At 46.7% G+C, this 24,756-nt stretch overlaps 1 protein-coding gene across 1 annotated transcript in view; it reads right to left on the bottom strand.

Annotated features, from left to right (window-relative positions):
* atp9b (ATPase phospholipid transporting 9B) overlaps positions 1–24,756 on the bottom strand; it is a 63,127-nt gene that overhangs the window by 1,174 nt on the left and 37,197 nt on the right. Inside the window, exons 14-29 of the mRNA XM_061741334.1 lie at positions 23,840–23,952; positions 22,010–22,264; positions 16,857–17,018; positions 16,676–16,768; positions 12,367–12,450; positions 12,107–12,277; positions 10,707–10,805; positions 10,528–10,617; positions 10,294–10,438; positions 9,462–9,526; positions 7,826–7,981; positions 7,660–7,724; positions 4,700–4,808; positions 4,542–4,599; positions 1,864–2,067; positions 710–742 (exon numbers count right to left, since the gene is read on the bottom strand). Coding sequence (XP_061597318.1) covers positions 710–742; positions 1,864–2,067; positions 4,542–4,599; positions 4,700–4,808; positions 7,660–7,724; positions 7,826–7,981; positions 9,462–9,526; positions 10,294–10,438; positions 10,528–10,617; positions 10,707–10,805; positions 12,107–12,277; positions 12,367–12,450; positions 16,676–16,768; positions 16,857–17,018; positions 22,010–22,264; positions 23,840–23,952 — 1,902 coding nt within the window. The remainder of the gene's footprint in view (positions 1–709; positions 743–1,863; positions 2,068–4,541; positions 4,600–4,699; positions 4,809–7,659; positions 7,725–7,825; positions 7,982–9,461; positions 9,527–10,293; positions 10,439–10,527; positions 10,618–10,706; positions 10,806–12,106; positions 12,278–12,366; positions 12,451–16,675; positions 16,769–16,856; positions 17,019–22,009; positions 22,265–23,839; positions 23,953–24,756) is intronic.

A 24,756-nucleotide genomic window follows, 5' to 3' on the forward strand; every position in this document is an offset into this window, starting at 1 on the left:
TTTGACGTGCCAATAATAAGAGCCAATCAGCGATCTTTGGCACGGGGGGATATATATTGTTTTTCGGCACTACCTTGTTCTCTATAGCTGATATAACATGAATTACTCCTATGTGGGATCAATAAAGTTCTTATTTTTGCCGCCTGAGAAATCTAAATATATTATATTTGGTGCCTAACTGTTTAACTGTTTCCCAAGTATATTAGTGCGTGTGTGAATGAATAAATGAGACGTAAAACGTAAATTTCTTTGTAGAAAGGCGCTTTATGAAAATAAGTCCATGTACTTGTATTAGTTTGCAGCCCAGTCTTGCCACATCCAATATGGCGGCGACGTCAGTAGGCGATGCAATGTGCTGATTGGCTCTCCAGAAACGCTTTGAAACCCGTGCCAAAGATCTCTGATTGGCTCTTAGTTTTGGCACGTCAAAACACTGCCATAATTCGCCATAACTCCTAGTTGTAAAAAAAAAGTGTGTAGCTTTGTATATCCAATGTTGCTCACAGACGAATTAATTCCACAGCTACAAAAATGTTCTACACATGCACAAAATATTTCTACAGGTACAAATAGTTTTTGCAAATGCACAAAATATTTATACAAGTACAAAGTTTATTTACAGATACAAAATATTTATGGCTTTAATTTGAGCCCATAAGGGGGGGAACACGAACACAAGCCACAGAGAGACAGGGGGGGGCAGACCTACCCAGGAAGGCTCCGGAGGAGACCCGGCCCAAACCTGGACCCACCAGAACCAGAACCGGGACAGGGAGCAGAGCAGAAACACCAGAGAAGAAGTTAAGCAGAGAGGAAACAAGAACCAGAACCAAGACCGGGACCGTGATCCAGAACCAGGACCGGGACGCAGAGCAGAAACACGAGAACAAAGTTAAGCAGGAAACAAGAACCAGAACAAGGACCGGGACAGGGCAGAACACAGAGAGGGGGGGGGGGGGGGGGGGGGGTGAGATCTCAAAAACACTTTCAGGGTCAGAAGAATTTGATGGTAAACAAAAATATAAATATAAACATCAACATAAATATAAACATAAACTAACAAATCTACACCGGTGTTCTGCCAATTTCTGCTGCTAGTTTTTTACCTTTGTAGAGCTACAAGTTTACTGTGTTCTACTCCCTAAACCATTTCCTTTCCCCCCAAGTGGCCGTCATTGTAAATAAGAATGTGTTATTAATGACCTGACTGGTTAAATAAAAGGCAAATGACTCAATGAATATCAAATAAAGCGATAGAATTGTTGTTTTCTTTTCTCTTTATCGTATAATGTTCAAAGTGTAATGGAATTCATGTCATGGGTATTTTGAAGGATCAAATACTCAACATCCCATATTATCAATTTTACATCGTGTAAGAAATGATTGTCGTGCCAATCAAACTTTGAAAATCGACTGTGCGCATGCGCAGAACAATTAAGTAGCTTTTCTCGGCAGGTAGCAAGGATTGGAAGAACACCGGGTCGGACGATCTGAGGTCCGGAGTCCGGGTCCAGGTCCTGGTTCAGTCGTGGTTCTGGGTTGTTCTGTCTCCAGAACCGGGTTCAGACCAGAAACCAGACTGGGTTCTGCAGAGGTCTCGGTGCGAATTCCCCATCAGGACCAGATCAGGACCAGATCAGAACCAGATCTGGACCAGATCAGGACCAGATCTGGTCCACCAGACCTCTTAATTCACCATCTAAACACTTCTGACCCAGAAACAGCAAAACATCTGGAAATAAACAGGTTTGGTTTGTGGCGGTCCAGAACCAGATCCAGACCGGTCCAGAACCAGATCCAGACCGGTCCAGATCCACCAGACACCTTTACCAGAAGGTAAGCGGGTCAGAACCGGGGACCCACCGAAGTACTCGTTGAGGAAGGCCAGCGAGGCCAGGTAGCAGCCCAGGCTGAAGAACTGGGCCAGAACCATGAGCCAGTGCCAGGTCCGGACCGTCAGCGCCACCATCAGCAGCTCCGTCAGAACCAGCGCTGTGAAGGAGATCGCCACCACGTGGACGAACTCGGACTCAAACAGCAGCAGCGCTCCGTACATCAGGATCCCGCCTGGGGAGAACCGGGTCAGACAGAACCGGGTCAGACAGAACCGGGTCAGACTGGACCCATCGCCATGGCAACGAGTTTCCATTATCATAATATTTACATATTCTTTTACTGCATATTATTATTGATTAGCGACACCGACCCGTTTCTGACACGGATTGATGAATGATGGATGGAGGTAGTGTTGTTTCTGTCAGTCTGTTTCAGTTCTAGTTTTAGTCTAGTCTGTGGGTCAAACTATCATTTTAGTTTTTATTAGTTTTAGTCACGTTTTAGTCGACTAAAAGTCTGAGCATTTTAGTCTCATTTTAGTCAGATTTGTCCATTTTAGTCTAGTTTTAGTCAAATAGTATTTATCCAAACCCATTTTACAATTCAAACAAGGTTATCTTATTATTATATTATTGTTACCTTAAAGACTCAAGAATACATTCATTCCACATACAGAAGACTCTAATTTGAGTTTACAACTTTTATTTTTCTGCATTTCTCCCCGTCTTTGACGACACTTTTCCACGTCTATGAAACGAAACGATCGTTTCAACAAGTTTATATTTTGTAATCTACATTTTAGTCTAGTGTCTATTCCTCTACAATATTGCATTATATATTTAATTATCGTTATGGTCACATGAGCAGCATTTTCGTTGCGTCTCGTTTTCCTCAGGTGATAAAGGCTTGTTAATGACGATATTCAGTAAATGTCTAGACTCCCTCGACCCCGGCGCCGCCTAGACCTCCCATCACATCCTGGTTTTTCATGCAGCATTCCTGCCAGTCCGGACCGGCTAATCCGGTTCGGCGCCGCGTGTTTCTCCTCCGACCCGCCGCCGGACTTTAATTAGCCGGCGCTGGCAGGAAGTCGTGCTCCAGCGGCTTAGCGGACCGTTCTCACAGCGCTGCTCGGCTTAGCGGTCCAGAAATATCGATTTACGGGACATATGAGAGGCTGAGAACCCGGGAGGTCTGGGGAGGCCTGGTGGGAGGCCCTGGGGGGACCGGGACGGCACCAGGGTTCCAGAGCGGCGACGGGTTGGTTCTGGATAAAGCCTGGATTATGGTTCTGCGTTCCACCAACGCAGAGCACACGCCGCTGCCGTGACGCTGTCGTGGCGCTGTCGTGAACCCTCCGGACTTCTCTGTCACTCCATTTTGCCGCGGTGCAGTACCCTCCGAGAGCGCTAGGGTGGTGCGTTCTTTTCCTGAAAGGTTTATCCGACTTTTCCGGTCACAGTGAATCAAAGAGATAAGGACAACTATTGTGCAAAAAACCAAAACAAAAAAAAAAAAAACCCCAAAAAAATCACACACACGAAGAAAAGCGCTGAAAGTTCACTACTGCTTCACGAACCGAAACCGGAAATGCGTTGCTACTAGGAATGGGCGATATTTTACCGTTCACGATATACCGTCAAAAGAATTCCCCACGGTAAGAATTTGTCATCTCGTGGTAAAAACGATAAATTCCCGTTGATGATGTTTTTGTGTAACAAACATGGCGGAAGGCGGATCTGAGAGCGAGGAGCTCGTTGTTAAACGAGGCTTCAGCTCCGTTATCTGGAACTGGTTTGGATTTAAAAAGAGTGACGAGGAGCAAACATCATCTATTATATGCAGAGTCTGCAAAAAAACAGTGAGTGCAAAGGATGGCAATACTGTTTCTTTATTTATCAGGTTGTATTTTTTTCTACTTTGTGATTTTATAAGCTATGAAAACTTGAAGGACAATGGTACTTTTGCTGTTTGCACTGTTATCCCACTGTTTAAGCCATACAGTTAGAATAAATGTTGAATCTGTTCTTATATTTCAAACTTGTTTCATTTGAGTCATTACAGTTTTGCAGTACAGGTGTACTAATTTAATTGTTTTTTATTAATTCAATTTAATTGGTGTAGTTTAGTAGCATTTAGTATTCTTTCAGAGCAGTGTTTTGGGGGCTCCAAAGACTGAACGAGCCTGGTCCTGCTCAAGGTTTCTTCCCTCCTAAAGGGGAGTTTTTCCTTGCCACTGTTAGGCTTAAGGTTTTTCTCCCACTATGGGAGTTTTTACCTGCCATTGTTTATGTAATAACTGCTCGGGGGTCATGTTCTGGGTATGGGTCTCTGGAAAGCGTCTAGAGACAACTCTGTTGTATTAGACGCTAAATAAATAAAATTGAATTGAATTGAATGTGGTGATAGATTTATAGTTAAAAAGGTATTTTTTTTATCGTTATCGGGATAAATGCCAGAAATTATCGTGATAAATGTTTTAGTCGATACCGCCCATCCCTAGTTGCTACCAAGCAAACCAATCACAGCCCTCTCGGTCTGCGTTAGGTCTGCGACCTCTTGATGCGTAGTTACAATTTTTTGGCGGTGCGTCAAGCGACGGCGTGGCGTGCGCCGTGGGTGCTGATTGAGGCGCAACCTGCGGCGCACGCTCGGCGTGGATTTAACACAGAACCATAATCCAGCCTGAAGGAAGCAGGTCTCACCTTGATAGATGCTGATCAGAACCCAGATGAGGAAGGTCTTGAAGGACAGGGAGCGGCCCTGCAACAGAACCGGGTCCAGTTAGTCAGAACCAGGTCAGAACCGGGTCAGAACCGGGTCAGAACCGGGTCAGGACGGGTGGTTACTGAGGTTACTGCACCTTGGTGAGGTCCTTGTAGAGTTCTGGGTAGAGCAGCGCCATCTCCGGCGCCACGTCCTGGTCCAGGACCAGCGAGAACACGGGGAACATGGTGTAGATGGTGGCGTAGCTGCAGAGGTCAGAGGTCAAAGGTCAGGGTTAAAGGTCAGGGGTCAGAGGTCACCTGGGGACACCAACCACACCTGGACCCCAGCAGGAGGTTCTGGTTCTGATGAAACGGTCCGTTCAACACGTTCAAACAGTCTCAGCCTCATTTGAAGGACTATCTGATGCATTTAGTTTAGCTCCGAGGTCGGACTGGTTCTGGTGTAAATGAGATTCCTGAGGAAACTATGGAGATTCCTGAGGAAACTACGAAGATTCCTGAAGAAACTACGAAGATTCCTGAAGAAACTACGAAGATTCCTGAAGAAACTACAGAGACGTGAGGAAACTACGGAGATTCCTGAAGAAACTACGGAGACGTGAGGAAACTACGGAGATTCCTGAAGAAACTACAGAGACGTGAGGAAACTACGGAGATTCCTGAAGAAACTACAGAGACGTGAGGAAACTACGGAGATTCCTGAAGAAACTACAGAGACGTGAGGAAACTACGGAGATTCCTGAAGAAACTACAGAGACGTGAGGAAACTAAGGAGATTCCTGAGGAAAACTACGAAGATTCCTGAAGAAACTACAGAGACGTGAGGAAACTACAGAGAGGTGAGGAAACTAAGGCAATTCCTAAGGAAAACTACGAAGATTCCTGAAGAAACTAAAATAGACGTGAGGAAACTATGGAGATTCCTCGGGAAACTACGAAGATTCCTGAGGGAACTACGAAGATTCCTGAGGAAACTACGAAGATTCCTGAGGAAACTACGAAGATTCCTGAAGAAACTACAGAGACGTGAGGAAACTACGGAGACGTGAGGAAACTAAGGAGATTCCTGAGGAAACTACAGAGATTCCTGAAGTAACTACAGAGACGTGAGGAAACTACGGAGATTCCTGAGGAAACTACGGAGATTCCTGAGGAAACTACAGAGATTCCTGAAGAAACTACGGAGATGTGAAGAAACTACGGAGATGTGAGGAAACTGCAGAGATTCCTGAGGAAACTACGAAGATTCCTGAGGGAACTACGAAGATTCCTGAGGGAACTACGAAGATTCCTGAGGGAACTACGAAGATTCCTGAGGGAACTACAAAGATTCCAGAGGGAACTACAAAGATTCCTGAGGAAACTACGAAGATTCCTGAGGAAACTACGAAGATTCCTGAAGAAACTACAGAGAGGTGAGGAAACTACGGAGACGTGAGGAAACTAAGGAGATTCCTGAGGAAACTACAGAGATTCCTGAGGGAACTACGAAGATTCCTGAGGAAACTACGAAGATTCCTGAGGAAACTACGAAGATTCCTGAGGAAACTACGAAGATTCCTGAAGAAACTACAGAGAGGTGAGGAAACTACGGAGACGTGAGGAAACTAAGGAGATTCCTGAGGAAACTACGGAGATTGCTGAAGAAACAACAGAGATTCCTGAGGAAACTACGGATATTCCTGAGGAAACTACGAAGATTCCTGAAGAAACTACAGAGAGGTGAGGAAACTACGGAGACGTGAGGAAACTAAGGAGATTCCTGAGGAAACTACGGAGATTGCTGAAGAAACAACAGAGATTCCTGAGGAAACTACGGATATTCCTGAAGAAACTACGGAGACGTGAAGAAACTACGGAGATGTGAGGAAACTGCAGAGATTCCTGAGGAAACTACGAAGATTCCTGAGGGAACTACGAAGATTCCTGAGGGAACTACGAAGATTCCTGAGGGAACTACGAAGATTCCTGAGGGAACTACAAAGATTCCAGAGGGAACTACAAAGATTCCTGAGGAAACTACGAAGATTCCTGAGGAAACTACGAAGATTCCTGAAGAAACTACAGAGAGGTGAGGAAACTACGGAGACGTGAGGAAACTAAGGAGATTCCTGAGGAAACTACAGAGATTCCTGAGGGAACTACGAAGATTCCTGAGGAAACTACGAAGATTCCTGAGGAAACTACGAAGATTCCTGAGGAAACTACGAAGATTCCTGAAGAAACTACAGAGAGGTGAGGAAACTACGGAGACGTGAGGAAACTAAGGAGATTCCTGAGGAAACTACGGAGATTGCTGAAGAAACAACAGAGATTCCTGAGGAAACTACGGATATTCCTGAGGAAACTACGAAGATTCCTGAAGAAACTACAGAGAGGTGAGGAAACTACGGAGACGTGAGGAAACTAAGGAGATTCCTGAGGAAACTACGGAGATTGCTGAAGAAACAACAGAGATTCCTGAGGAAACTACGGATATTCCTGAAGAAACTACGGAGACGTGAAGAAACTACGGAGATGTGAGGAAACTGCAGAGATTCCTGAAGAAACTACGAAGATTCCTGAAGAAACTACGAAGATTCCTGAAGAAACTACAGAGACGTGAGGAAACTACGGAGATTCCTGAGGAAACTACAGAGATTCCTGAGGAAACTACAGAGATTCCTGAGGAAACTACAGAGATTCCTGAGGAAACTACAGAGATTCCTGAAGAAACTACGAAGATTCCTGAAGAAACTACAGAGATTCCTGAAGAAACTACGAAGATTCCTGAAGAAACTACAGAGATTCCTGAAGAAACTACAGAGATTCCTGAAGAAACTACGAAGATTCCTGAAGAAACTACAGAGATTCCTGAAGAAACTACAGAGATTCCTGAAGAAACTAGAGATTCCTGAGGAAACCAGATGGGGGTCTCCATTACCTGAGGCGACCACGTGGACCAGGACCATGAGAACCGGACTGAAGACTCAGATTAAAGACTCAGATTAAAGACTCAGATTAAAGTCTCCCCCCAGAGTCCGCCGGTCCAGAACCGGATCATCAGAACCAGCGGTGCTGCTAGGACCGGACCGGGTCGTCCGGGTCTACGTACCCGACCATGAGGAAGCCCTGGTACAGCGGCACCGAGGCGAAGTAGAAGATGGAGGAGAAGACGGCCTGGGGGGAAACAGGAGGTTAGAGAGCAGGACGGGGACCCGGGACGTTGGAGACCCGGGTCGTTGGTGACCCGGGTCACCGGGCCGGCGGGTCGGCGGTACCTGCATGGTGGAGATGATCATGCCCCGGTGCATGACGAACTGGCCCAGCGCCGCCGAGCGCTTGTAGCTGTTCCTGCCGTGGACCATCAGCAGCCGGCCCACGTGCTTGAACTGGGTGATGGAGAAGTCGGCGGCCAGAGACGCCTGCTTCCCCTCCTGGGGGCAGATCAGAACAGTTCTGATTAGACGGGTCAGTACGGGTCAGAACCCCCCCAATCACGGTACGGAGTCTACCAAGCCAATCAAAATGTCCCCAATCCAGGTACAGAACGTACCGAACCAACCACGGTGCAGAACGTACCGAACTAATCCTGGTACAGAACGTACCAAACCTACCACGGTACCGAACATACCCAACTAATCCCGGTAGAGAATGTACCAAACCAATCCTGGTACAGAACGTACCAAACCAATCCTGGTGCAGAACGTACCAAACCAATCCTGGTACAGAACGTAGCAAACCAATCCTGGTGCAGAACGTACCAAACCAATCCTGGTACAGAACGTACCAAACCAATCCTGGTGCAGAACGTACCAAACCAATCCTGGTACAGAATATCCCGAACCAATTCTGGTACAGTGTACTTGGTACAGAGTGTACCAAGCCAATCAAAATGTCCCCAATCCTGGTGCAGAATGTACCAAACCTACCACAGTACCGAACATACCAAACTAATCCTGGTACAGAACGTATCGAACCAACCACTGTGCAGAACGTACGAAATCTACCACAGTACCGAACATACCAAACTAATCCTGGTACAGAACGTATCGAACCAACCACTGTGCAGAACGTACGAAATCTACCACAGTACCGAACATACCAAACTAATCCTGGTAGAGAATGTACCAAACTAATCCTGGTATAGAATATCCCGAACCAATCCTGGTACAGAACGTACCAAACCTAACACGGTGGAGAACATACCAAACTAATCCTGGTACAGAACATACCGAACCAATCCTGGTACCAAACCAATCCTGGTACAGAACGTATCAAACTAATGCTGGTACAGAATATACCAAACCAACCCTGGTACAGTATGTACCGAACCAACCACGGTACAGATCGTACCGAACCAATCCTGGTAGAGAACATACCAAACTAATCCTGGTACAGAACATACCGAACCAACCACTGTACAGAAGATACCGAACCAATCCTGGTACCAAACCAATCCTGGTATAGAACGTACCGAACCAATCCTGGTAGAGAACGTACCGAACCAATCCTGGTACAGAACGTACCGAACAAATCCTGGTAGAGAACATACCAAACTAATCTTGGTACAGAACATACTCCTGGTACAGAACGTACCGAACCAACCGCGGTACAGAACGCACCGCTCCTGTATGAGTCATCACAACAACCCAGATGGCTGCAGAACCACTGACACCACTGACACTGACACCTACCAGAGTAAATCTCTGTACGGAGGAGGAGAATCAGCACGACCGGCTGATGCCTGAATCCTCAAATTCAGACCTGATGTGGTCGTGAAACAGCCGGTAACAGCGACCCACTACTTTAAACTCATTATCTCCGATCGGAAAATAATTATTTAAAGTTTAATTAGAAATATCCAACAATAAAAGGGACTTTAGGGTTAAGCGCTTCTTGTGATCGAGCTCTCACCTTTCCCTCGATCCCGATGCCGCAGTCTGCCGCCTGGATCATGCTGACATCATTTCCTCCGTCTCCTGTCACTCAAAAGAGACACAAAGTAAGTGACATCGCAGTTTAAAGAGGGCCGTGGTCGCCCCCTTGTGGACACAAGCAGGAACTGCATCAGATTATTTCTGTAAGGCTGAATTCCAATCTCCACCCTAAACCCTCAAGCCCTGAACCCTCACATACTTTAGTGACGTCAGCTGTACGTGATTAAGTGTGAGAGGGTGTGAGGGCTCCAAATGGTATAAATAGGAATGGGACAGCACTTGGCAGAAACCGGAAACACGTGAGATCAAAATGTTTTTTTTTTGTTTTTTTTTTATAAACTTTATTTAACATTTCAATTTACAAAATTCCTAGTCAGATCAAAATGTTACGTACCGGTATTATAAGTTTGGGAATGATCATCCTACGGATGTTTGAAAACAAAGTGGTAGCCTATATAAAGGAGCATAAAATTCAACAAAGAACACAATTTAAATATGCGCACAGTACAATATGTATTTCCTTGTTAATGTAGTGTCTTTCTTTCAATCTACCCATACCAGCACATCCAGTATGCCAGGCTCAATCGCCGAGTAATTTCATTTTTGTAAGAGCGTGTAAACTGATGGTATCCTGAGCTAAATATTCCAGCTGTGTTATGACCATCTAATATAACTTCCATTTTGAGCATGATGTCATTTCATTTTCGTAAGAGACTGTATAAATTGATGGTAACCTGAGCTAAATATTTTAATTATATTATTACTATTTACTGCAACGTTTTTGTTCAAACCCCCCCTCCGGTTCCCACCGATGGCGCAGGTCCGGTTGGCCGTGTGCTGCTGCAGCAGCCGGACGATCTGGGCCTTCTGGGTCGGGGAGCAGCGGCAGCAGACCACGGCGGGACACTGGCAGGCCAGCTCCACGAACTCGTGCTCGTAGTACCGGAGGCAGACCTGGGGGGACCAGAACCGGGGGTTAGTGGGGGTCCAGAGCCGGGATGGGGGTCCAGAACCGGGCTGGGGGACCAGAACCTGCTGCTGACCTCCAGAGAGTCTCCGGACACCACCAGCGCGCAGTCGTGCTTCCTCCGGAAGGCGTTGAGCTCCAGGTGGGCCTCCCCGCGGCTGGTGACCTGGGGGGGGGCAGGGTTAGTACCGGGACCAGGAGTCCTGGGTGGGTGGGGGTTGGGTTTAGGGGGGTTGGGTTTGGGGGGCACCGTACCGGCTTGAAGACGTGGATGTTCTGGTTCCTGGACACCAGGTGGGAACTCTTGGCGATGCAGGTCGCCGTCTCCAGCTTGTCCCCCGTCAGCATCCAGATCTGAGAACAGTCGGGTTCAGAACTCACACTGGACCCACGGACCCCCTACATCCCTAGACCCCCAGAACCCCTGAATTCCTGAACCCCTTAAAGGAGACCTATTATGGAAAACATGTTTTCTCTTCCTTTAACATGTATAAAGTGGTCTCCCCTCAGCCTGCCAACTCAGAGAAGGAGGAAAGCAACCAAATTCTGCAGTGTCTGTACAGCCGCCCGGATGAGCCATCCAGCGTGATGTGGATCTACGAGCCGTTCAGATTCTGCTCCTGTCGTCCACGTTTACACGTTTACACATATTTACAAAAACAGATATTTCCCCCTCTACGTTTTGAAAAATACTCTCGTTTACCTGAACCCGCATAAATACGCTGTTAAGGTGCTATGAACAGCCAAACCTACAGGCGGCAGTGTAACGAGAAGCAAAAAGTCATGCTAGCCAATCGGAATCCTGGAAAAAAACGTCAACAAATGACACGTGTGAACCCTGAATAATATGGTTCCGCGTTAAATCGACGGCGTAGCCTACGTACGGTGTGCGTCGCCGCGTACCCTACGCCGTAGGCTCTGCGTTGGTGTAACGCGGAACCATAAATCAGCCTGGACTGCCAGTTACTTCCAAGACGGAACGAGAGTCTTTCGTTTGGAGTGACAGAGAAGTGGAATTACTTTTAAGTGTGACTTTAGAATATAAAACAGGTAAAATACAAGAAAATATTGACGGTGGCCAAACAAATTGTAAACACAGGTGGCACACATGACGCTGGTGACGTTTCTGTCGCTGAATGTGACGTTCTGAAGCCTAAATGTTTGTTTCTCTCTGTTTACAAGCAGACGTGAAGACGGAGGTTTTGAAAATCTCCACTTTGGCCGGAGTTTTCAGAAATGATCGTTTTTGGTGACTTTGAGCTTCGTTTTCGTGTAAACAAATGGCCAAAATGAAAACGCCACCGTTTTTGCTACGTGTAAACGGAGCCTCAGAATCCCACATAGACAATGAGGTTAGAGAATGGGATGCTAAAGACATTCCTCAGAGGCTGCATATAATTTAAAAACAATCAAAAGCTTGTTTTAAAGACATTCAAGGCCTGTTTAAAATAGCTATTAGATGCCAGAATAGGTCCCCTTTAAATCTCCTGGACCCCTTGAATTCCTGGATCCCCTGAACATTTGAACCCCCTGAACCTCCTGGACCTTTAGATCCCCTGAATCCCTTCGACCACTGGACCCCAGATTCCTATGAACCGCCTGAATCCCTGAACCCCCAGGACCCCTGAACCCCCTGACCCCCCCAGCCCCCCCACCTTGATGCCGGCGTTCCTCAGCAGCTCCAGCGTGGGCCGGACGTCGGCCTGCAGCTGGTCCTCCACGCCGGTCAGACACAGCAGCTCCATCTCCCTCTCCAGACTCTCCACCACCGCCGCCACCTTCAGGGCCCGATCCTGCACGCTCAGCTTGGCCTGGGCGTAGCGGCTCTGCGGGACCAGACAGGGGGGGCGTCAGGGCCGGGGCGGCGTCAGGGCCGGGGCGGCAGGGGGGGTCAGAGCCCCGAGCCAGAACTCACCTCGAAGTCCTGGTACTGGTCCTCGGAGAGGGACTTCTTGGCCACCACCAGGGTCCTCAGACCCTCCCGGGCCATGTTCCCGCACTGGGGGGACAGGAACGATCATTTATATGCCGACGATTAGGGATGGGCGCAATGGACTAAAAAATATATCACGATCATTTCTGGCATTTATCCCGATAACGATAAAAATGACGATAAAAAACCTAAACTAACTAAATTACACCAATTAGTTTGAATTAATAAAAAACAATTAAATTAGTACACCGGTACTGCAAAACTTTTCTTTCTTCCTCCCTTCCCTCCTCCCTTCCCTCCTCCCTTCCCTCCTCCCTTCCCTCCTTCCTTCCCTTCTTCCTTCCCTTCTTCCTTCCCTTCTTCCTTCCTTCCTTCCTCCCTCCCCTCCTTCCTTCCTCCCTTCCCTCCTCCCTTCCCTCCTTCTTTCCCTCCTTCCTTCCTCCCGTCCTTTTTTCCCTTCCTTCCTTCCCTTCTTCCTTCCCTTCTTCCTTCCTTCCTTCCCTCCTTCCTTCCTCCCGTCCTTTTTTCCCTTCCTTCCTTCCTCCTTCCTTCCCCCCTCCCTTCCTTCCTTCCTTCTTTTTTCCCTTCCTTCCTTCCTTCTTTTTTCCCTTCCTTCCTTCCTTCCTTCCTTCATTCCTTCCTTCCTCCCTCCCTTCCTTCTTTCCTTCCTCCCTTCCCTCCTTCCCTTCTTTTTTCCCTTCCTTCCTTCCTCCCTCCCTCCCTCCCTCCCTTCCTTCCTCCCTTCCTTTTTCACTTCCTTCCTTCTTTCCTCCCTCCCTTCCTTCCTCCCTCCCTTCCTTCCTCCCTCCCTTCCTTCTTTCCTTCCTTCCTCCCTTCCCTCCTTCCTTCCCTCCTTCCTTCCTCCCTTCCCTCCTTCCTTCCCTCCTTCCTTCCTTCTTCCCTTCCTTCCTTCCTCCCTTCTTCCCTCCTTCCTTCCCTTCTTCCTTCCTTCTTTTTTCCCTTCCTTCCTCCCTCCCTTCCTTCCTTTTTCCCTTCCTTCCTTCCTTCCTCCCTTCCCTCCTTCCCTTCTTTTTTCCCTTCCTTCCTTCCTTCCTCCCTCCCTTCATTCCTTCCTTCCTTTTTCCCTTCCTTCCTTCCTTCTTTCCTCCCTCCCTTCCTTCCTCCCTCCCTTCCTTCCTTTTTCCCTTCCTTCCTTCTATCCTTCCTTCCTCCCCTCCTTCCTCCCTCCCTTCCTTCTTTTTTCCCTCCTTCCTTCCTTCCTCCCTTCCTTCTTTTTTCCCTTCCTTCCTTCTTCCCTTCCTTCCTTCCTCCCTTCTTCCTTCCTTCCTTCCCCCCCTCCCTTCCTTCCTTCTTTTTTCCCTTCCTTCCTCCCTTCCCTCCTTCCTTCCCTCCTTCCTTCCTTCCTTCCTTCTTCCTTCCCCCCTCCCTTCCTTCCTTCCTTCTTTTTTCCCTTCCTTCCTTCCTTCTTCCCTTCCTTCCTTGCTCCCTTCTTCCTTCCTTCCCCCTCCCTTCCTTCCTTCTTTTTCCCTTCCTTACTTACTTCCTTCCTCCCTTCCCTCCTTCCTTCCCTCCTTCCCTTCTTTTTTCCCTTCCTTCCTCCCTTCCCTCCTTCCTTCCTCCCTTCCCTCCTTCCTTCCTTCCTTCTTTTTTCCCTTCCTTCCTCCCTTCCCTCCTTCCTTCCCTCCTTCCTTCCTTCCTTCCTTCTTCCTTCCTTCCCCCCTCCCTTCCTTCCTTCCTTCTTTTTTCCCTTCCTTCCTTCCTTCTTTTTTCCCTTCCTTCCTTCCTTCTTCCCTTCCTTCCTTGCTCCCTTCTTCCTTCCTTCCCCCCTCCCTTCCTTCCTTCTTTTTCCCTTCCTTACTTCCTTCCTTCCTCCCTTCCCTCCTTCCTTCCCTCCTTCTTTCCCTTCCTTCCTCCCTTCCCTCCTTCCTTCCTCCCTTCTTTCTTCCTTCCTTCTTCCCTTCCTTCCTTCCTCCCTTCTTCCCTCCTTCCTTCCTTCTTTTTTCCCTTCCTTCCTTCCTTCCTTCTTCCCTTCCTTCCTTCCTTCTTTTTTCCCTTCCTTCATTCCTTCCTCCCTCCCTCCCTTCCTTCCTTCTTTCCTTCCTTCCTTCCTCCCTTCCCTCCTTCCCTTCTTTTTTCCCTTCCTTCCTTCCTTCTTTCCTCCCTCCCTTCCTTCCTCCCTTCCTTCATTCCTTCCTTCCTCCCTCCCTTCCTTTTTCCCTTCCTTCATTCTTTCCTTCCTTCCTCCCTTCCCTCCTTCCTTCCCTCCTTCCTTCCTCCCTCCCTTCCCTCCTTCCTTCCTCCCTTCCTTCTTTTTTCCCTTCCTTCCTTCCTGCTTCCCTTCCTTCCTTCCTCCCTTCTTCCTTCCTTCCCCCTCCCTTCCTTCTTTTTTCCCTTCCTTCCTTCCTTCCTTCCTCCCTTCCCTCCTTCCTTCCTCCCTTCCCTCCTTCCCTTCTTTTTTCCCTTCCTTCCTCCCTTCCCTCCTTCCTTCCCTCCTTCCTTCCTCCCTTCCCTCCTTCCCTTCTTTTTTCCCTTCCTTCCTTCTTTCCTCCCTCCCTTCCTTCCTCCCTCCCTTCCTTCCTCCCTTCCTTCTTTCCTTCCTTCCTCCCTTCCCTCCTTCCTTCCCTCCTTCCTTCCCTCCTTCCTTCCTTCCTCCCTTCCTTCTTTTTTCCCTTCCTTCCTTCCTTCCTTCCTCCCTTTTTCCTTCCTTCCTTCCTTCTTTTTTCCCTTCCTTCCTTCCTTCCTTCCTCCCTTCCTCCCTCCCTCCCTTCCTTCTTCCCTTCCTTCCTTCTTCCCTTCCTTCCTTCTTTTTTCCCTCCTCCCTTCCTTCCTTCCCCCCCTCCCTCCCTCCCTCCCTGGGTATCTGGCTCGACAGTTCACTCTCTTTTGACGTCAACATTACTTTCTAAAGTCAGATCTAGAATTGGGTTTTTGTTCCACAATAAAGCATCTTTCACCCGCTCCGCAAACCATGCTGGTTACAATGACAATCCTCTCAATTCTAAATTACGTTGATATAGTATATAGGTCTGCCTCCAAAACCCTTTTCAACAAACTTGACGTCATCTACCACCACCATAATAATAATAATAATAATAATAATAATAATAATAATAATAATAATAATAATATCTACCATAATAATAATAATAATAATAATATCTACCACCATAATAATAATAATAATAATATCTACCACAATAATAATAATATCTACCACAATAATAATAATAATAATAATAATAATAATAATAATAATAATAATAATAATAATATCACCTACCACAATAATAATAATATCTACCATAATAATAATAATATCTACCACCATAATAACAATAATAATAATAATAATAAGAAGAAGAAGAATATCTACCACCATAATAATAATAATAATAATAATAATAATATAATAATAATAATAATAATAATAATATCTACCACCATAATAATAATAATAATAATAATAATAATATCTACCACAATAATAATAATAATAATAATAATAATAATAATAATAATAATAATAATAATATCTACCATAATAATAATAATAAAAAAATGTACCCCACCGCCATCTGCTTTGTTACCGCTGCTCCTTGTAACAGCCATCACTGTAACCTCGACTGACCTCAAGTGGCCTCCACTTCCCTCCCGTTGACTGATCCAGGTATCACTTCATCTACAAAACCATCACTGGAAGCTTCATATCTGGGCTCACTACTTAATATCAACACCAATAATCGGAACCTACGTTCAAGCAGTTACATTAACTAATTACCTCGTTTGGTCATAATTCATTTTAGTTCGCTGCTGCTAGTGATTGGAATCATCTGCAGCAAACGCTTAAAACTTAATACACCTCATTCTCCTCTTTCAAAAACACACTCCCATCATTCATCTGGGATCATCGCCCATGTTAGACATACCTGGTTACATAAATAAAAAATAAATTATAGCATCCCGGGGGGGTGGACGGGGGGGCGTCCCCCCCATAGAGCAGTTCATCTCTGATATGATGCACCGATCGGTGCTGCTGATTGGTTATTGACGGGGCGGCGGCCGCGGCGCCGGCAGCAGGATGTGGGCGGGACCTCGTTACCGCGATGTTCAGGAATATGACAAACTAATTACTGTATCTGGGTCACTAATCAAATCAGAACCGCCGGCGGCGCCGGACGACCCGATAACGCCGATATGGTTATGAACGTGGGACACAAGACTTCCAGCCGAGCAGCGAGGATCCTCACGCAGAGGTCACCCGGGTCGGACCAGCGGACCGGGCCTGGTTCTGGACCTCGGGTCGGACCAGCGGACCGGGTCGGTTGTTTACCTCCTCCTCCAGCCAGTCGTTGTACTGGACGATGGTCGCCATGGCAACATCGGCCCCCTTCATGTAGAACGTGATGTCCCCCGTCGACTCCTCCTGAACCAACCAGAGGTAAAAAAAAGGAGGTTAAAACTCACATGGAGGTTCTGAGCCCGGCCAGAACCGGTCCTGGACCGTGACCCACCTGCAGGATGATGCCCATCCTCTTGCTCTCCGAGGTGAAGGGGAAGATCTGCAGGATGCTGAAGGACAGGATCTGTCCCGACGGCGTCTTCAGCTGCAGCGAGGTCAGGTCTCTGCTAACCAGGGTCAGGCCCACGCTCTGGGTCCAGCGGACCAGCGCCACCTGGAACCGGACCGGCACAGGTGTGAGCAGAACACCACGTCTAAACCACCTGAAGACTTCCTCATCCTGACCTTCATCTGACCTTCTGATCTCCTATGACAGGGGTGTCCAAAGTCGGTCCTCGAGGGCCGGTGTCCTGCATGTTTTAGATGTTTCCCTTTTTTTTATCAAACCGTGATACAAGGAGCTTGGTCATCAACAGAACTATCCAGACTTTGATGACAAGGTGGTGACGACCGTTAATTAGAATCAGGTGTGTTGATGCAGGGAAACAACTAAAACATGCAGGACACCAGCCCTCGAGACCTTCTCCTGAGCTCCTGACCTTCTCTGACCTCATAACCTCCACCTTGTGACCTCCCTCTGACCCCTGACCTTCATCTGACCTCCTCTGATCTCCTCCAGACTTTCTGGCCTTCTCCTGACCTCCATCTTACCTTTTCCTGATCTTCTGACCTCCTCTGACCTTCTCTGACCTCATAACCTCCACCTTGTGACCTCCTCCTGACCTTTATCTGACCTTCATTTGACCTCCTCCTGACCTTCTGGCCTTCTCTGACCATAATCTGATCCCTGACCTTCTAACCTCCTCCTTGTGACCTCCTCCTGACCTCCTCTGACCTTCATCTGACCTCATAACCTCCTCCTTGTGACCTCCTCCTGACCTCCTCTGACCTTCATCTGACCTCATAACCTCCTCCTTGTGACCTCCTCCTGACCTCCTCTGACCTTCATCTGACCTCATAACCTCCTCCTTGTGACCTCCTCCTGACCTTTATCTGACCTTCATTTGACCTCCTCCTGACCTTCATTTGATCCCTGACCTTCTAAGCTCCTCTGACCTTCATCCGACCTTCTCTGACCTCATAGTTTCAAAGTTTATTTAAATATATATCTCTTTCTCTCGTATTTTATCTATGCTATGGTTTTACAGCATCTAAGTCCAGCAGTGTTTGTGATTGCCCAATGTACGTTGCTTTATATTGATTGTTTGGTTTGTTTCTGTACTGTTCTGTTGCATATGTTATCTGTACACGCACTGATGCTGATGCTTTTCCACAAATTAAGTTCCTAACGGATAAATAAAGTTATTTATTATTATTATTATTATTTAGACGGGACAATGCATATTCATGAACACTACATTAAGCAGTATGAATACACTGGGTTTTAGCAGTAATGCTAGTTTCCACACGCAGTCCCCACAAACAACCAGACACACTCACACTCACACCTACGGGCAATTTAGAATGATCAATTTACCTAGCATGCATGTTTTTGGACTTCTTCATAACCTCCTTGTGACCTCCCTCTGACCCCTGACCTCCTCAGACTTCCCCCTGACCTCTGACCCCAGCCCCCCCTCCTTCTCAGCAGCTCGAGCGTCGGTCTGAAGGAGGTGTAACTTACTTTCTAAGGAAGGAAAATGAAACTGAACATCTACAGCCAGCTGAGTAACGTCTGCCCTCCTGGTGCATTCTGGGGGCTGATGCCGAGCCAGAAGCATCGAGGGATTAGAGGCCCCCCCATCTCACTCTGGACCAGGACTAAAGTCCATCAGAACCATCAGAACCGAGCAGCAGAGGAAACGCCCCCCCCAGGGTTCAGCTGCACACGACTCAACCCTCACTGGGTTCATCATCACTCAGAGCTTGTTGTTTTACTCTGACCTACAAATGGGGACTTCCTGTTATAATCCCCCCCCCCCCGCCTCCAGGCCTCGTAACAGACCCGCCTACATCCACATCTGGGTCCCGTTATCCTGGTGCAGCGACACACACGGGCCACAAACACCACACGTGTTCAGGATGCCGAGGCGGCAGAACCGTTGAAGAACTAAAACAGTTTAGCAGCAGCAGAGAGATAAAACCTCACAGATGAGACGTTTTTACTGAATTAAAGGTGGCGCGAGACTGAAACACATCTATCAGAGCCACTGGTACCCCTTTTCCACCAAACCGGTTCCAGGGCTGGTTCTGGTTTACAACTGATTCAACTTGGAACCAGCTGAGAACCAGCTCGTTTTTCCACAGCTCGGGTGCTAAGGGGAGTCACATCAGTTACGTCTCTGCAAACGTCATTACGTCGCTGCGTTTGTGTGAAAGTTGCAGCAACAACAAGGTATCTGCTCTAATAGGACTTGGTCCTCGTAGCTCCTCCGTGGACACATCTCTAAAAGACAGGTTGTCTCCTCCTCAGACCCATGATGCTTTGCTGCATCCAGATTCATTCTTATTTGAAAATGTCTCTGTCTCTTTTTTTTCCTCTTTCCTTTTCTTTTTAATCACGTTTTTCAAAACATATTTTTGACTTTTTTCTCGAAATTTTGATTTTTTTCTCGACATTTCGACTTTTTTCTCGAGATTGTGCTTCAACATTAATCTCCACATTTTGACTTTTTTCTCGAAATTTTGACTTTTTTCTTGACATTTCGACTTTTTTCTCAACATTTCGACTTTCTCTCAACATTGTACATTAATCTTGACATTTTGACTTTTTTCTCCACATTTTGACTTTTTTTTCGATGTGCATAATGAAAGAAAAATCTTCCTCCTCTAAAATATTATTTGTATCTTTCTCCTGCCAGCCGTAACAAAAAGAGTCATGTGGAAAGACATTAGCATGCTACATTTGCAGCCGAGGACCCAGTTATAACTAATATAGATACATGCAGCATGTGTTGTCTTCATTCTAAGGCTGATACAAGACTTTTCATTTTTTGCGGCTCCAGACATATTTGTTTTTTGTGTTTTTGGTCCAATATGGCTCTTTCAACATTTTAGGTTGCTGACCCCTGCTCTAGTCCAGCAAAGAGTTGGTTCTACGTTGAAACCGGTTCTTCTGGCCCGGAGCCAGTTCTTTGTCAGTGGAAACAGAAAGGCCGGTTCTAAACTCAGCACTGACCCAGAACCAGAACCAGAACCAGAACCAGCCTGGAACTGGTTTGGTGGAAAAGGGGTATGTGAGAATTTAGGGGGATTAAAGCCACTCTCAGTAAAAATACCACCTCAGACCACAAGGGGGGGCCAAGGTTTGCTGTGATTGGGGGTCGGGGGGGCACGTCCTCTACCAGAACCAGAACAAGTGACTGTCTGAACCTCCTCCTCAGTTACAACAGTCCACCGCTCGTCTGGCAGTGCGGGGGTCAAAGGTCGAGAGGCCGGCCACCCAAGCAGGTCCGGTGACCCGGATTCTGACCCGGGTTCTGACCCCTGCAGCTGGTCCACTGCATCTCTGCATCGGGGGAGTCAGCGGTGGCGGTCAGATCCGATGCTACCGTGGAGGAGAGAGGGATGAAAGGACGGAGGGAGAACAAAGCGTCCGGAGACAAAGCGTCGTCTCCGGGAGCAAATTAAATATTGATCAGATACGTCCATCTCTCAACACTCCTCCAGAGGTTCCAACACCGACCCTTCACCCCACAATAAACCTCTCTTAACCAAACAATACCTCCACCCCCCCACCCCCGTGGTCCATCTCCACCGGGGGGGGTCTTCCTCCTACGGGGCAATTAATTCCCAGGAAGCAAATACGGACGATTCAATGAGCTTAACCTCTGAAGGAGCTCATGACCTTTCACCTTCTGCCAATTAAAGGACCATTATGTCCAACCGGGGTGACGCTTATGGTATAGAGGGTCTGCATTGATGTCACTTCCCCACTGGACCAGCCCCCTTACTCGCACTGAGTGGCAAAACATCAGCAAAAATGGCTGCAACTAGTGGAGAAGACGGGATAACAGCCGATTATGGGCTTAAATTAAAGGCAGTTGGACTTGACAGTGACCCGTACAGTTACCCCAAGAACCAGTGGTTCATGGACATTAATATTTGGCCACAAATCCAGTTTGCTGATATTTATATGTACTTATTTTTCCACGCCAGGGAAATAAATAATAAATAAATACACGAAGCAAAGCTTGAAGGCATACAAAAGTCTTGACGCTTGGTCCGACTTCAAGGCAGGATTTGTTGGCGAAATTAAAGTGATGAGGACACCGAACTTTATGATTTGACCGTTTAACGTTGGCTACCCAAAAATCCAACATTACCTGATACAAAATGGGAACCACAAATCCACGTTTCGGTGCCTGGAATCCAGTTGTTTCTGCGAATTGCAGTAATCCATTTGTGTCTCTTAAACTTATTTTTCGGCAGTCTGTAAAACGATAACTCTGATTTCTTGCTAAATCTATGAGTACAGTCGATCGCACAACAGCTCTTTCCCATTTTAGATGTTTTCCAGTTGCTCAAATTGAAAGTTTACGCTGCCACTCAGTCTTTCTGCCACTCAGTGGACAAAATCCGCTGTGAAGTCGCATCTGTGACGTCATGCGCATTCCCTCTATAGCTTTGTATTGTTTGTATTGTTACAGCTAAATAATAATAATTCATCTTACCTGGAAATCTGTTTCCAGGTTCTTTAACTGGGACACACATCCATACATGCCACTCTAAACCAGTTATTTCCTGGAGACCCCAACTCTCCTTTTTAGGGGCACTAGGACCCAGAGATGGGAGGAGTCGGGTCGTTTTCCGCGTTTATTCATCTCACAACAACTCAAAGTTATTACTGCTACTACAGAATTACTGTTAACTGAAGCGTATCTTAAATTAAATACTTACCTTCTGTACCTCTTTTCTTGTCATTTTGTTATTTACTGTTTTAATTTTGATGTAAAGCACTTTGAATTACCTTGTGTTGAATTGTGCTATACACATAAACTTGCCTTGCCTAAAAGGTTTAAATAAAACCTTGACGCGTCTCATTTATGACCTTGAAAGTCCTTCAGATGATCAATGCTTCATTTCTGATCACTTTGATTGATCGATAACTAAACCAGGTTGAGGATCTGACGCCAGCCTCCTTCCTGGGTTCGGCGGGGGACATCAGGGCTCCGTTCAAGGACCCACTTGACTGTTTATTGCGCTCCGTGGCTACCCTGCGTGGTTGCTAGGCAACGCCCCCAGCGGGGGGGCAGCGGTTCCTACCTCGTCCGGACTGGAGGCCTGGTAGGTGCGGTTGTCGTCGCTGAAGTCCTGGTCGGCCTCGGCAGACTCCGTCTCGCCGTTGCCGGCGGCGCGGCTCTCGTACACCGGCGTGACGTTGTGGCACAGCGCGATGGCCTTCACCGCCTCGTGGATGCGGCTGCTGACGCTCTTACGCACCTTCGGGCCCGAGGCGGCGGCGGGCTTCCGGGACGGCGTGGCGGCGCCGGCGCCACCGCTGGACGGCTGGGACGCCACCTGAGGGGGCGACAGAACCAGCAGGAAGTTTGTGAACCCCTTGAAAGAGTGTCCCTCTAGAGGTGCACTTCTCTGTGTCTGACACATGACACACATGCTGCCCCCATGTGGTCACGACTGGTATTACTACATACAGTGGCTTTTATGCCATCTTGATCTTGCCAATAATGGGGGTTGTGGGATGTGTAGTTCGGGATAAAGAACATATAGATGATTTACATCTTTAAAAGAGAAAAAAAATTGAAAAAATATAGAGTGGAAAAATATTTTTTGGGTTTTTTTAAAATCTTTTTTTAAAGAAAAAATAAAAAAGGAAAAAATAGAAAAATAAAAAAAAGTTATGGAATTTTCTTTTTTTTTAAAAGAAAAAGGTTTTTTTAAAAGAAAAAAGAAACAAATAGAAAAAGAAAATAGATCATTTTAAGGAGTTTAAAGATAAAAAAGAAAACAAAAGAAAAAAGGAAATACATTGAAAAAATTAAAAAAGGATGAAAAATAAAATTTTTGGGAGTTTTTATAAAAGATAAAATTGAAAAAATAAAAAAAAGTGGAAAAAATGTTTGTTTTTTTTAAAGAAAACAAAAAAGGAAAAAATGGAAAAAGAATAAAATAATTTTAAGGAGTTTTTTTAAAGAAAAAAATTGAAAAAAGAAAAAAAAATGTTATGGAGCTTGTTTGGCTGCAGATCTACAGAAGTGAAAAAATGTTTTTAAGTGAACGTGACAGAGTCGTACAAATCTGCTCTTTTTCTAAGTGGATTTTATTTTATTTTTAACAAGCCTGTCGTCTGGGGTTTTTACTCTCCTTGACCTCTTAATTTAATCTCTCCTCATCCAGTTTTACAAATATGAGCCAGAGCTGCAGGAAGAGCTGCTTAGAGTCGGGTGCAGGAGTTTGGGGAACCGGCGGCCGGTGGAACGTGGGGTCTTACGTGAGCGACGCCCCCAAAAACAGACAGACACACTTCCCCTCACACGGTGAATCAGAACTGGACCCATCAGCTCATCTCTGCAGACCTAACGGCCCGGCGTTGGTCCTCCAGAACCGCTGGGCTCGGGCCCCAGCAGACTCCTGGTTTTTCATTAGCTAGATGACCCGCGAGGCTCGCGGCAGATGGCTCGGCCCGGAGCAGCTGTCCGGAGCTGGCCGGCGCCGAACAATATGGTTCTGTGCAGACGGCCGCCAGCAGCGAGCCACACAGCGAGGGAAACACTCGCTTACAGTATGAGGAGTCTCTCAGGGACGCCGGTGATGAATGAACAATACAGCCGTCCTTCCTGGAAGACGCGTCCACGGCTTAATATAAAAATTGATTTAGAAGGACGGAGAGGGAATGAGCTGGAAGGGAAACGTACTTCAATACATCTGCTCTCTACTGGACGAGATGCAAATGAAGGATGTCGCAATAAAAGCCCACGATCCCGCGTTATATAACTTCAGGGCCGTCATCCATCCCAGGCGCTAAGCGCCGCCGGAGCGGGAGGAACCACTCAGGGCGACGTGAAGTGGTCTGGAGGAGTTTTTAATTCATCACAGGGAAAATAAACAGCTCGGACTGGAACCCGAGGGCCTCACCTGGGCGTACGACTGGACGATGTGGCTCTGGATCTCGTCCATGGTGTCGGTGCCGTAGGAAACGGTTCCCAGGTGCAGCCGCTTGAAGATCATCTCGTTCTGCGTCAGAGTTCCTGCAATCAGACGAAGGAACGTCTTAAAGCCACGCTATGTAACAACTCCACCTGCAACCACAAGTCCGATCAGGGTTATTTATAAAGCACTTTAAAAACAACAAAGTGCTGCACAAGCAAAAGGAAAACAGAAACAAAACAACGTAAAACATGAAACAAATGAGATGTAAGAGCCAGCAAAGAACCTTCCATACCAACTAAAAAACCCTTCAATACCGACTAAGAACCTTCACTACCAACTAAGATGTAAGATTTTAAAACAGCCATAGAAGGAGCCAGGTGTATGTGCAGCTCGATCCAGATCCGGGACCGGTACTGCAGAGGTCCGGTCCCCCCTGGTCTTTAGCCTGGAGTTGGTCAGCTGACCTAAGAGCCCCAGAAGGTCTCTGGACATTTAAAAGACCTGAGATATAAGAAGGTGCAAGACGATGTAAAGATTTAAAAACTAAATAATTTAAAAATGGATCCTATAACGCAGTGTCTCCCAACCTGGGGTCCGGGCCCCCCCTGGGGGGCGCCAGAGATCTCTGGGGGGGCGCTGTAAAAATTATATTTGCGAATGAGTCATTCATAAGACATTGTTAGGAATAATTTATGAATGTCTTTTTTATACACTGGTGACAAACACAGGAAATTATTTCATTCCTTATTATTATATCATTACTCAACATTTAATCTACTCCTACAGGTTGTTAAAGGAATAATGTTAAAAAATGTTGGTCTCATATTAAAAGAGACATTTTTCAGAAATATTTTTATGTCCTTTTATGTCCTTTTGTGCGTATTTTATACATTGGTGACATT

The sequence above is a fragment of the Cololabis saira genome, chromosome 15, assembly GCF_033807715.1.
Source record: "Cololabis saira isolate AMF1-May2022 chromosome 15, fColSai1.1, whole genome shotgun sequence".
Taxonomy (NCBI): domain Eukaryota; kingdom Metazoa; phylum Chordata; class Actinopteri; order Beloniformes; family Belonidae; genus Cololabis; species Cololabis saira.